Consider the following 13,309-nt stretch of genomic DNA (forward strand, 5'->3'; position numbering starts at 1 on the left):
GATAGAAAAAGATTTTTAGTGAAAATATAAATCACCACCACAGTGAGCAAAGGAAAAGTCAGCAGCAGTTGTGAGCAACGTTATTAATTTTTATTACTTCATAAAATATACACAAATACTGTAAATAAAGTGTGTTAAAGAACTGTACATGATATCAGTACACAATACATAAAGTGAAAACCCCCGCTGCCTCGTCCTCTTCCCCACAGTCACAATGCCACTGGGTCATGGCGGCCTGTACAAAGGTAATTACACCACGTACGCGTCTATTTACACGTCCCTGCGATTGCATCAGTTATGCTTTCTTCTGAATGACATCATCAAGATTGCTGGAGGTTAAAAATCCAAAAAAGGTGACATCAAACTATTAGCGTATCATTTTTGCAGAAGAAATATCGAAAGCCCTAAAGTATTGCATGAGGTGGACAGGCAGAAGAACGAAAGAGGAAAGGTTATTCTAATAACTTACAAGAAGATGGAAGAAAGGGGAAAGAATAAAAGGGCCGAAAGTAGTTTTAGACAAGTAAAAACATGTTTAACATAAATACAGAGATAAAAACTATTTGCATACAAACAAAAGACAAAATGAACGTAGTACTCTTAGCAGGGATTCACTCTCTCTCACACACACACACACACACACTCACACAACATGTTAGATGATGACCCAGCTGGCACAGGAACAGTCGTCCATCCCACAATTTAGTACTTTAAATACCCAAGTGTCTGAACCCAGCCCCTGTTTTTCTCATTAGTATGCATTTTTCTACTTTACACCTTAAAACAAACGACCACATTTTGGCTTTACAATGAAATTAAAAAAAAAATATTTACATTGGAGTAAACATTAAAAAATAATAATAATAATTGGATGCTCCCTCCCTCCAAAATGTCCTCCCTCACAGAGTCGGCCCACTCCCTTATTACCTCCAATAACAAAAGAATAAAAAAAGGTAACATTAAGAACTATCATAAAAACTGCAGCCGCTATTTGTTAGCCAAAACGGGCGGCTATGGTCTCTGGTCAAATATAGGTTACGCTGAAAATTTCCTGAGGAGCTTCCCTCAAGACGTAGGAGTGTCTATGGTCACACTTTACCCACTAACATTAAAACCAAAGAAAACACTCAAGTTAAAACAGGCAACGTAAAAGGGGCGATGAAGACGCTGACGGCTACGTTTCCAGGGACAGTAAATCATCACAAAATGCATAAAGGGCGAGCAACCTCGAGACGTCACAACAGCTAACACCACTTGCGTATCCTTTTCAAAGTTTCTTTTCGTCCACCGTCCTCTCACGTACGTGTCCCCGTTTATCTTTAAGCTGTTATTTCTTTCAAAAAAGAAAAGCCAAATGAGGAAACTCCAATTTAAGAAATCTTCATGAACGATGAGTAAAAAAAAAAAAAAAAAAAAGAAGCTGTTTTGCTGTTAGAAAAGAAAAGTTGTTACTGAGCCGATATCAGCCTCTGATGAGAAACATGCGTGTCCCTGATACCTTTTCGCTTCTTTGACGCCAACAGTTCTTCACATTTTAGAGTATTGAGGGAATGTTTTGAGGAAGAGGAGGGCAGGTATGAGCAACTGTCAAGGTGCAGCATTGTCATTTGCTTTCCGTATTGTCGTGGTGGTGGTGATCCAAGGTTCGGCATGAAAGAAAGCGTGTCGGATACCGTCATGTACTGGATCCTTGAAAGATTTACTGTCCTTCTCCAAAGACCCAAGTGTCCGTTAGCAATATTTTCATAAAACAAGGTAAGAATAAAAGGAAAATAAACCGTAGCGACAAATATACCTTGCAGCCCTGCAACAACAAAGGGACTGTCGTTAGAGGAGGCCTGTACTGGTGTATTTACAGTGAACATGTGGATAAAATACTGAAGCTACGCCTCACCTGTCAGTTCCACGTGCATGCAGAGCCAAAGACATCCTACTTCCCGAGGTGCTCAAATGGCACGCTGACCTGCAACGGGTAAAGAATGGAAAATCAGGAGGAGGACTTAAACTCCCTCTGACAGAAACACACTGCAGCAGGCTATAATTATCAGATGCAGCCTCACACAGATCCATACCATCGTTCATATTCGTGCCAAATTCTGATTTATGGTAAATTTTCATTTGACCAACAGGTTTTTTTATCCTCGGAAATGACAAAAAAGTGTAACAAGACGGTGAGATGTTCATGGTACACAATGCCTATTGTATATGTTTCCATTAGTCAAATGAAAATTCACTATAAATCAAAATGTGGGATAGGTATGAACAGTTTTGGGCTTAATTGCATAAATGACCAAGTCCTGAGACACATGTTCTGTCCACAGGTATGAGCTGCTCTGACAACTTTCCGAGCTGACATCATTAGACAGGCCTGAACATTTAAGACTACTTTTTGAGAGTTTTTGCTGCGTCACTTGTGGAGATGGTTCTGGTTTCAAAACCCACAAAAAGACATGTTTCTTTACACTTGTGTGTAAAACATGACAGCTATGCAGCGTACGGTACAAACTGCAGCTTTTATTGCAAACTTTTCGTTATCATGTCAGAAAAGTGTGACTGATTTCTAGAACCTGACTTTACGGTTCAGATTTCATTTCAATCGCCTTTATTTTACCACCAGCTGAATGAAACATAAATATATAAAGTGTCAAAGAAGGGCGAAGGGATCATCCATATTACACACTTTATACTAATTAACGCCCGTTAATCATTATTCCAGCATACGTAGCAGCAGACCAACCGAAGTCAACGTGGGACTCTTCTCACCTGTGACGTAGAAATTCTGGATTGGTCGTGACGGGCTGTGAGGTCAGAGGACGATACGTTGGCCGGAGCCCCGCGGTGGAGTCGCATGCTCACCTTCCTCTCCCGCTCTGCACGAGAAATCGCTCGTGGTGACGTGTTGCCTGAGGTGTTAAATGGAACGCAGATTCTCAATAAATAAATACAAAATCACGTATCAGCAGAGTCTGATTCTGTTATAGCACACAGATAGAGTTTGGAAGTTAAAATCGATTTAGCTAAATACTCACCGGACTGCTGGACCCGTGAGGCCGGGTTGGAGATGGCCTGCTCTGGCCCGTTCCTCACTCTGTTGGGAGCTCCAGGGTTGGGACCTGGAGGGAGGCCCCGTGATGCAGACCCCCTGGGGGCTCCTCCCAGCCGGTCTTCCCTCTCGTCACCAGTCCTCCTGTCCCGATCCCCGTCTTCGGCTGTCCGACTGGCACCCTGACAGAAGCGATCAGGCACATTCAAGCTTTTCTACTGACAAAACCGGCTTTAGATGAGCTGTATTATAAGGTCATGAAATGAAAAATGATGTTTTAGCACCGTGATAGAAAGTTAGTGACAGCTAGGTACCAAAACACACATCAGCACTTTAGTTAAAATGTAAACTTACAAATTTGAGCATGTTCCAGTCAAAGACGTAATCATAAGAGAAGCCCTGTCGGTGGAACAGGTTTCTGAAGAGCTGTCGTAGGTAGGAGTAGTCTGGTTTGTCATCAAAACGGAGTGAGCGGCAAAAATTCAAGTACGTGGAGAACTCAGCTGTGAAAGAAGAAATGACACGACAAGCAGCAATGAGGAGAAACTCAGAACAGCATAAACACAAAACCAGTGATTTGCTGCTCAGCTTTAACCCACGTAGTTGTATTAACTTTGTTCACATTGACTTTCACACCGACAAAACTCCCTACAGCACCTGCAGATAATTTCAGAGGTATGCGGCAGCCCCAACACCCAGAGGCACGCCCAGAAGCATCACTTACAAGGGTATCCTTTGCACAGAACTTCAATGGGTGTGGACATTTTCTTCTCGCTGATTCGTTCGTACTTCTGCCTCTTGGTTGCAGCCTTGAGGCCCTGCCAGGGGAGGGAGCCCAAGTTGAAGTACATGAGGACGTAGCCGAGGGACTCCAGGTCGTCGCGTCTGGACTGCTCTGTGAACACAAAGTGTGAGAGCGCACGTATGAGTGAGACAACAGAGACATCAGCTTAGTGCTGGAATCATTTCCTCAGGGTCTATTTATAGTTTTTGATATTGAAGGGGGATAAAAAAACAAACACTCAAAGTCCCACATCACACCCTCCATTCTGAACATGCGAGTCCTACACGTCCCTTTGAGTTTAAGCTCAAAACACAGAGGATGGTTCTTTTAATGGCGACTGTATAACTCCTGGTTTTGGGCGGGTTCTAGATGGGCTGTTTCAGTGTCGCAGCAGCTGTTAGACGTTAGGGGGGGCGTGATGTTATTTTAAAAGTTATCCACTTGGTTTTCAGTTCCTCAGGTACTGAGAGTGCATCAAAGTTGTTGTGATTTCTGTGGCAGCACTTCTATTGGAGGTCGTCTTGCAACGCCGCACTTTATCTCCACAGCGCCGTATCAGGGCTGGACAGTGATCACCTCAATACGTAATGCACTATGTGTCAGACATAGACTTTGACTACTTACACCCTATCATGTTTTCTAAAAAAAAAGCACTACACTTCTGGTCTTCTATTTGAATACAGAGACAGATCATTATCCATTATCCAGACATGTGTCTCTACCAGAGCTGTACAGAGACATCATCGCCTGTATCAAACCAAAAATTCACATCCTACTAACATGCTGGGCAAATGATCTTGCTGGGGTTTCAAGAGGTTTTATAACGAGGGGGAGGAGCAACAAACCCCCATCTGAAACCAAAACTCAGGTGTTAATGGCTCCTTCAGGATATCAGTATCTGGAACTCCCAACTAGTCAGTCAGAGCTGATGAAGCCTCTTGGATGAGAGGTGGAACATCTTCAAGGAAGTCAAGCAAGTCCAGTTGCTATGATTAAACCACGAGAATAAACGTGACCTGGATGGCTGAGAATCTTCACAGACACGTTTCAAATGTGAACACAGCACCGTGTTTAAATGGTGAGTCAAAGAACAATGTGCTCAAACTACAATTGCACAAGATCACCGTTATCCATCCTAAACAGTGTTTTCTTCTTTTCCTCCCTCCTATTTTGATCCAGGGTTATATATCTATCTATATATAAAGACAATGTAGAGAGGAGTTAAAAATCAAACAATCGCAGGAGGAAGAACAATGAGGACCCACAGTTTGTAGAAAACCGACCTAGTAACGCTAACTTTCTGTTACGCACAAACAAGACCTCCGGATTAAAAGCCACTAACACATGCAGAGACCAGACACTCAGGTTTGTTAAAACAACTGGTTAAATACGACTGAAAAAGCGGGATTCCAGGATCCCTGACAAGTAAAATCTGGTGAGTACTACTGTGCTTTACACCTCCGGGCGAGGGATGAGTGTCATTTAGAGCAGCTCTGATGATTCACAGTTACCAGGATGTTCAGAGGCAGCTGTCGACATGGAGCGAGGGTGTGACCCTGATGACTGGGAGTTTTTGTAAGGCACACAGAGGGCAGCCTGTCACCAGGACCACATCGCTGTAGACGCTCAGTCCCATTGATACAATCAAATACGACTCTCACCAATATCAGCAAGTGAGATGCTAACTGGCGTACTGTATGTTCAACTCTCTATTTTTAATGCTACCAACAAAATCTTTTATTTGTTTTACTGGGAAAAGATGGGCCAGGTGCAGAATAAAAGCCCTGGACTGGACACACTGCATCTCACTTTATCAAGATGATCCACACATTTAGATTTATTTTACTTCGATGAAAACCCCTTGCCATCCAAGTAAAGCCCCTTTCAGACATACACTCCATTCCATTAATCTAATGTATTGGTTTTATGTCTGAATGTGCACCTCGGCCATGTTTTTGTTAAAGCTAGCAATGCTGGCAACAGTTTCGTATCAACACAGCTCAGGTCTGATCTGAACCGTCACGTTAACGGATAGGTGCACACAAGCAGCGCTATGAACTGTGTGAAGTGAGGATTTTCCCACATTTTAGCATCATTATTAATCCAACACAGAATGCATTTAATACACAGTTTGTGTGGCAAAAACATGACGCTGTTTTTAAGGACTTTGCGCAACAATTTCAAATCTATTAGGCAACAAAATGAAACGTCCACGATGAGAACACTTTTCTGCGATTACCTTACTCACCAATAATGAGCATTATCCCATTTTTTCCCCCACAAGGCGTTAACAGGAGCTTTCTACCAGCTGTTATGTTTAAATACTCTCTCCTAGTTTAACACCTGCAGCATCAGACAGCAGCAGGATCCATGTGAGTCCACAAAGACAGGAAGTTGGGTGCACTTTCACGTGGTGGGTCACTGCGCCGGTAACTCAAACAAATTCTTATAATTATAAATTATCACCGGGGAGCTTAGAGGGAGGATCAGGTCAAACTTGGTCACAGTGTGCAGGCCCACAGTTTAGCTTCCAGGTGTTTAGGACTACTGTAGTTTATTACAAACCTGCAGCATCAGACAGCAGCAGGATCCACGAGTGTGTCCACAGAGAAACAGAGCTGAGTGCATTTACCCACAGAGCTCCAGGACTAACTTCATTAATAAGGCTCAATTATAAATTATCCTCGGCATGAAGAAAGAGCTAATCAGGCTCCAACAGCAGCTGTGTACTTTTTATAACCGCAGACAGGTGAGCAGTCAGTCAGTTACATCTCACCCATCCTCAGTCCGGAAGTTTTCAGCTTCACTGTTTAGGAAATCAGAGATAAACTGGGCTGGTAAGGCCCGTTGATCAGCTGCTGTTAGTTCTGTTTCAGCCTGTTATAACACATTCATTATGCATCACTTGGTGTGTTGTCTAGTCTCGCAGAGGGGCTTTCTAGGAGAACTGCCTGCAAACATGTGAATAAAAGACTCAAACCAACCTTTAATCTAAGCCAATGCTCTGCAACACAAGTCACCGACTGAGCAGTTCTTGACACTTGAAGTACACACCTGAAGCACACACTTGAAGTACACACCTGAAGTATACACCTGAAGTACACACCTGAAGTACACACCTGAAGTACACACCTGAAGCACACACCTGAAGCACACACCTGAAGCACACACCTGAAGCACACACCTGAAGCACACACCTGAAGCACACACCACAGAGTTCATTTCTGCAAATCAAAAGCGTGTTTATCTTCTATGTGAACCATACCAATTCCAAGATGTGTGTTGATGGAGGCGTAGCGCGCCGTGCCAGTCAGGTTCTTGTTCTCCCTGTACGGGATGTGCTGGTGTGTGCGGGCGTCGCGGTACTTTTTGGCCAGACCAAAGTCAATGATGTACACCAGGTTGCCCTTCTTGCCGAGGCCCATTAGGAAGTTATCCGGCTTTACATCTCGATGGATGAAATTCTTGGAGTGGATGTACTCAATGCGACTTATCTGGAGTGGACAGGAAGACAGTGACACAATGGTCAAGCTGCGCAGCACAAAACATTAAACGTTTTATCACACAGACAGGATATCAGAGAGTCTTGTTGTAATGAGGTCAAGGTCATATTATTACATTTACATGCTGGTTAAACCAGCATAGTTTTACTCACTCAGCAGTACTAGTTGCATTTCATACATCAATGACATTAGCAAACAAAAACATAAAAGGAGGACAAAGGGAGTAACAGGATATATGACAGGCCCAGGGTTTCAGTGGAGAGTCAAACCCCCATATAGAGGAAAACTACTTGGCAGCGGTTAGAACCAAAGGTGAGGTGAGTTGTTCTTGAGAGATCTTTCCATGAACTGAAATATCTGGGCCAGCAGAAGAAGCCAACATTACAAACTACACTGAATGTGCAAGAGCAGCAGAGACCAAAACATCTATAATGTTTAAAGAAGCCTCGGGGGAGTCATGTGCAACGCTTCTATATGGAGCATGCAGCAACAAACAGAAGAGAAGTAAATCACAACCATGACCTAGTTAACACGAGGTCTTGTCAACAGATCCGTTTCACATCGTGTGATTTCAACTAGGATGGCCGTGAAACTGTCCTAATCCTCGCGTCCCTGACTTTAAACGACAGAGTGTGTGTGTGTGTGTGTGTGTGTGTGTGTGTGTGTCTGTCTGTCTGTCTTACCATCTGGTCTGCCAAAAGCAGCACGGTCTTTAGGCTGAACTTCCGGGAGCAAAAGTTGAAAAGGTCCTCCAGACTCGGGCCAAGCAGCTCCATTACCATCACGTTGTAGTCTCCCTCGGCACCACACCACTTTATCGATGGAATACCCACTAGTCAAGACAAGTACACACAGAATCAGAACAAACCCTGTTCAGCCTGTTGTCACATGCACAGCTAGAACTTATATTATTACACTAAATACACAAATATTTTCACAACATAGGGAGCTCTATTCATGAGATTGATACTTTTATTAACCTATGTAGGTTCACCTCGAGATGGGTTTATATCTTAGAAATGTGAGGCGACAGTCCTTCAGACATTTTTATTGTCACTTAACAACCCATTCTTTAGAAAACAATGCTCTGCCTGCACTTCATTATCATTCTTCTAGGGGAGAGAAATGCTCGGGCTTGTTTGCATTTCTTTAAAGCAGTGCAATGGGCAGAGCCAAATCAAGGATGCAACTTCCCCTGAAAATGTTTTGGTGGAACGTTTGCATGAGACGAGCACTGTCATTAAAATAGCAAAAATTCCTGCACAAAAAACAAACAAACAAGCTATAAAGTTGGGCTTCCTGCACAACGGTTGCTAGCCCGGGGGTTGTTTCTTGCAGCGAAGTGGATTTTGAAAACAACAAGCAGATAGCAGAACCGTAGGAGAAAGCTCTGTGAAATGCACGGCCAGTTCCAGGCTTATAGCCGCCGTCTACATCCAGCAACTCACACTAATTGTCACTTTACATGTTGTGCAGGCTTAGCAGAACATTTACCTCCATCATATTGCCAGGGACAATAAATCTGACAAGGAATGTGTTAAAAAAATAAAAAAATAAAACTCTTGACAAGTGTGTCAAAGCTGTATTCCCTTACCTCCTCCTTGCATCATCTTGTAGAACTTGCTTTCAATGTGTAACTGTGGGTGCTTGGTCTTCACACATTCCAGCTTGATGGCTACCTCCTCACCAGTGGCGATGTTGGCACCTGAGGAGACACACATACAAAATCAACTACAGCTGCGAGAACCATGGCCACGGTGCATGTACCAGGCCAACGGTGGATGAATATGAAGGAAAATCTAGTCCAGTGCCCAGATGAAAGGGGAAATGAATGGTACAGAATGAAAAGAGAGACTGTCCGCTAACTAATGTGGAAAGAACCTTAACTGGGGAGTCTGATGGAAAGTTGATGCAAAAACTGAAAAGAAAAAAAAAAGACCCACAAAAACCACAGTGTCCGTTTCTACTTACCAAGGTAAATATCTCCAAAGGAGCCACTCCCTATCTTTCGCCCAAGCCGGTACTTGTTCCCCACTCTCAGCTCCATGGTTGCAAGTCGTCACTGTCAACAACAGACAAAGATATTATTGAAATAAAAGCGAAACAGCACCAGGCTAGCTCATCTGACCCATGAGTCACTTCTCCTTTAGTGTGAAACATTTTAGGATGAGCTACTGTACAAATGAGATGAATACACCAAGCCTATTTCCTCCGTCAGCTGATCAATCCCAGAAACACTGAACTGACCACGTGTTTGTGTAAGAATTCAGCCTGAGCAGGGCTAGATGATCAGCAAACAGCTGTCCGGACTCCAAAAACACAAGATTAGATCTATAGGGTAGCTAAAAGGTAGGAGGTTGCAGTGAGATCAACACACAGGGAACGGAGAGGAAAGAAAAATTGAAAAATGAAATGCGCATTTCCACTTGGAGGAAGAGTGAACCACAATCAGCTGCTGCATGAGTACTAGGACTTGGCACACATGAGGAAATGAAGCGCATTTTTTTGAGTCGAGCTGCACGTGATGCCGGAGCAGGATCATCACTTATTTAGTACTCACTCTACCACGCCACATTGTGCAGCCACTGCAAAAGCAAGACGAAGCTCTCTGCCGTTCTGTGCAGGCATTGCCAAGGGAGGGAAGGCATGAGCAGCTCCAGAGCGCTGGCTGGCTTTATCTATGTCAAGGCCCTCAGACAATTCTGTGTAACGAACTTAAGAGAGCAAAGTGCTGCAGAGAATGTACGAGTGCAGAGCATCGTTTATCAAAGACGTTTGTTTCCTGACCACCAATCTGGGAATGTAGCATCAACAAAACGTGCCCTTTACAGCAACATGTTCCAAATGCAGCACTTTTAGTCAGACTGAGCTTTTAATTGAGTTCATGCCATGTGCCTCATTTACACCTCAGCAAGGCCATATGTGAAACACACCGCACAATCTTTAGTGCTGCGCTACGAAGAGTGACCTCAATCCACATCCCCGGTAGATAAAGGTCTCATGACAACTCAGAGAACTGCAAAACAAGACAAGCTCAGTTCTGTGGACATGCCAACTCAAGCAAGCTGAAGAGTCATCAATTCTGCAGGACGACTCCTCTGCACTAAGTCTGCTTCCACCCAGAATCTCCTTCATCACAACCTCAATTATCCCACACATCTCTGACTGCAAGCAAAAAAACAAGCTGCAGACACCAGCTTCGTTGTAAACACGCTACGATCCTGGATCATCTGAGCCTTGTTAACGGATTCAAACCTACTGTCCTGATTTCAACTGAAAACATCAACTGACCAAACGTAAGCTTTAATGAAAGCAACAGTCAACTCTGGCCAGCGAGGACAGACTGCCATCGTAGATGTGATGGAGGCAGATGGATCTGGGTTAATAAAGGGTTAGGGTTCATTACACCAAGAGGGTGTCTCATGTGCTGCAGCCAGGGACCTGGTTTAGGGAGCCACATTAATCACAAGGCCACAGAGTAAGCGCAATGATTAATTACTCGGTGCACGAACAGTGACACACACAATGCTAAACCAGCGTCTGATTGCATATTTAAGACTGTGCCGGCGTTTTCATCTACATCTCCCGTAATGCATTAAGACGTTAGCATGTATCATGCAAACCTAGAAAGCAATGTGAGGAATTAATTATTTCATGTTTCACAGACGGCCTGTGTGATGTGAAGCAAGTGGAATTAGCCGGTCACACTGCACTGGGAACAGCACCATGTGCCATTACGGTTGTAATCGTGTACAGGAGAGTGGATTGGTTAAGATGGTACAGCACACATCTGCTGGTTAGAGGGAGTCTTAGCCATGGTAGTGCAGGCAGGATGTCCCGAGGAGCTGCTGAACTGGAGCTTTAATCATCTTGCACTGACAAGAGGGAGAAGCAAGTTTCTGGACATATGTGGAAAACACACTGAGGTGAATATTTCTCTTTAACAGAAAAAAAAAAAACCCACAAGTGTCAGGAGACCCAAAGCCAGAACATTTCACAATCACAAGAAGCAGAACAGCCCCAGCGTTACGCCTCTCACCGAGACAGCTGTCAACACACCAACAAGCGGAGCGCTACAGCCGCGACCCGCACGTTTATCATCAATAAAGTTTCACCAGAAGGTTGTTTTAGTGACGGAAGTGGCAGATATCAGGCTACGTTTCTCACTGCTGGACACGATTTGTTGGGAAGCAAGTCGAGTAACGTTGCTAGAAATAAACATGTGCGACAATTTTAGCTACGTTTCATAAAAAATAAAATAAATCTGCAAACAGTCATGATGTCTAATCAGTGACGTTAGTGACCGATACACAGCGCAGCAGTAGTTAGCTGTAAGCTAGTAGAAACACGGTAACCCGACCGTGACTGCACCACGGAGGTTCCGTACGTTTAATAAAACAACAACAACAAAAATGAACTGAAATGTGTTTATCGCACTCCGCCACATTCACTATCACACTTCCAACCGCACCCATACACGAGCTGGACGAGCCCGTGTCCACAGCCATCCCTACTACTCGCCCCCTCCCCCTCTCCCGTAAGCCGTGAATAGAGGACTCTGATTCGGCCGAATCGGGCCGCTTTTCCCCCTCGGTTTCCGCGGTTCCCCGACCCGACACTCACCCGATATTAGGTTCGTCCGAGAGCTGGGTCGGCGGAGGTTCTGATCCGATGGTTGTCAGTCGGACAAACGCCCGCGCAGGAGAGGATGGGAGCGGATTCTGGCGGCTCTCATACCCCCAGCTCTTAGCTCAGTCGTCGGCTGCACTCGCTGTAATAGTCCCTGAGAAGCTCCGGCAGCAGCAGCAGCAGCAGCACGAGCGGCCGTTCCCCGCTCCAGCCTGTCTCCCCCCCTCTGGTTACTTAACAGCGTGCGTGCTCACAACGTCGATGATGTCATCGTGTGGCTGTCAGGGCCGTTAAAGGAGAACGTCACCACCGGCCTCCCTCCGCTTTGAACGGGTATCAGCAGAACCTCGGTAGATTAAGATCAGATAAAGCTGGTACCAGAACATAATAAAACAGATTACATATTCAGTCACGGGAGAAAGTGTTAGAGCTTTTCATTACGTTGCTTTTTTTTTTGTTTGAACTGATTTCTGTTGGTTAATTGGTACATAAATGCTGAAATGAATTTCTATGAAGATTTGGATCATCAAACAGGACTTTTCTTAAAATATTACACTTATTGTACATTTTGCATTTATATTTTCTTACTGTTTATTTTTGCCTATTTATTGGTATTTATGGTGGTGGTAACTATCTTTGTGCTGTAACAACCGAATTTATTAATAAAGTATTTCTATCTATCTATCTATCTATCTATCTATCTATCTATCTATCTATCTATCTATCATGGCCACAGATTACATCTTTGAGGTTGAAAAAGTAGACTGAGCTGAAAAAAAAGTGAGATGTGAGCCACATAAATACATAAATAAAAATGTGTGTGCAATAAACCAGTGTGAAATAGCTGCTGTGCAATAACTTTCATCAATGGGGGGGAAATGCATCTCCTGCTATTTCTAATTATAACTTTTGTATATTTATATGTATGTATATTTGTCTCTTTTTCTATTTTTGCTGTGTGACAATGCTCCTACCTTTGCTGTGTACAATACAGCGACAACAAAGGCATTCTGTTCTGTTCTAAATCTCACTTTTCCATCACTCATGCGTCTTGCTGCACACACTTGATTAACATTTGTCAAAAGTAAATCTTGTCTGGTGTCGTATAGATGGCGGCTACCTTCAGCGGGCTCAATCTGCCGTCTTTACACCTGTCTGCTAAATTATTGGTTCATGCTAACATCCTAACACACTGAGAACTCATCAGAGTACGTCAATAATTTCATACAGTAGCTTACTGAAGGATGACGTGGGTGTTAAATAGGATTGGTTTGTGTATGGCACTAAGAGGGTGACCAACTTGCCGGCTCCTTTCTCTGCCATCCTGTTCGCGAACGGCCCGAACACATT

The 13,309-nt window shown here is 43.9% G+C and overlaps 1 protein-coding gene across 1 annotated transcript; it reads right to left on the bottom strand.

Annotated features, from left to right (window-relative positions):
- Positions 1-68: 68 nt before the first annotated feature.
- On the bottom strand, positions 69-12,180 carry LOC103368114 (casein kinase I isoform epsilon). The gene is made up of 11 exons (XM_008296370.1): positions 11,954-12,180; positions 9,302-9,392; positions 8,925-9,035; positions 8,014-8,162; positions 7,093-7,321; positions 3,768-3,938; positions 3,398-3,546; positions 3,030-3,225; positions 2,764-2,903; positions 1,895-1,963; positions 69-1,804 (listed from the first exon to the last, which is right to left on the bottom strand). The coding sequence occupies exons 2-10, from the start codon at positions 9,375-9,377 to the stop codon at positions 1,931-1,933; spliced, it is 1,254 nt and encodes a 417-aa protein (XP_008294592.1). The 5' UTR covers positions 9,378-9,392; positions 11,954-12,180; the 3' UTR covers positions 69-1,804; positions 1,895-1,930.
- Positions 12,181-13,309: the final 1,129 nt, after the last annotated feature.

Source organism: Stegastes partitus, unplaced genomic scaffold (assembly GCF_000690725.1).
Source record: "Stegastes partitus isolate 25-593 unplaced genomic scaffold, Stegastes_partitus-1.0.2 Scaffold1124, whole genome shotgun sequence".
In the NCBI taxonomy this organism is placed as follows: Eukaryota; Metazoa; Chordata; class Actinopteri; family Pomacentridae; genus Stegastes; species Stegastes partitus.

Coding starts and splice junctions, on each gene's coding strand:
- LOC103368114 (XM_008296370.1), bottom strand. CDS start 9,377: ATGGAGCTGAGAGTGGGGAACAAGTACCGGCTTGGGCGAAAGATAGGG. Junction 7,322..8,013: donor TGCTTTTGGCAGACCAGATG/GTAAGACAGACA, acceptor TGTCCACTCCAG/ATAAGTCGCATTGAGTACAT. Junction 3,547..3,767: donor TCTGTGCAAAGGATACCCTT/GTAAGTGATGCT, acceptor CTTCTTTCACAG/CTGAGTTCTCCACGTACTTG.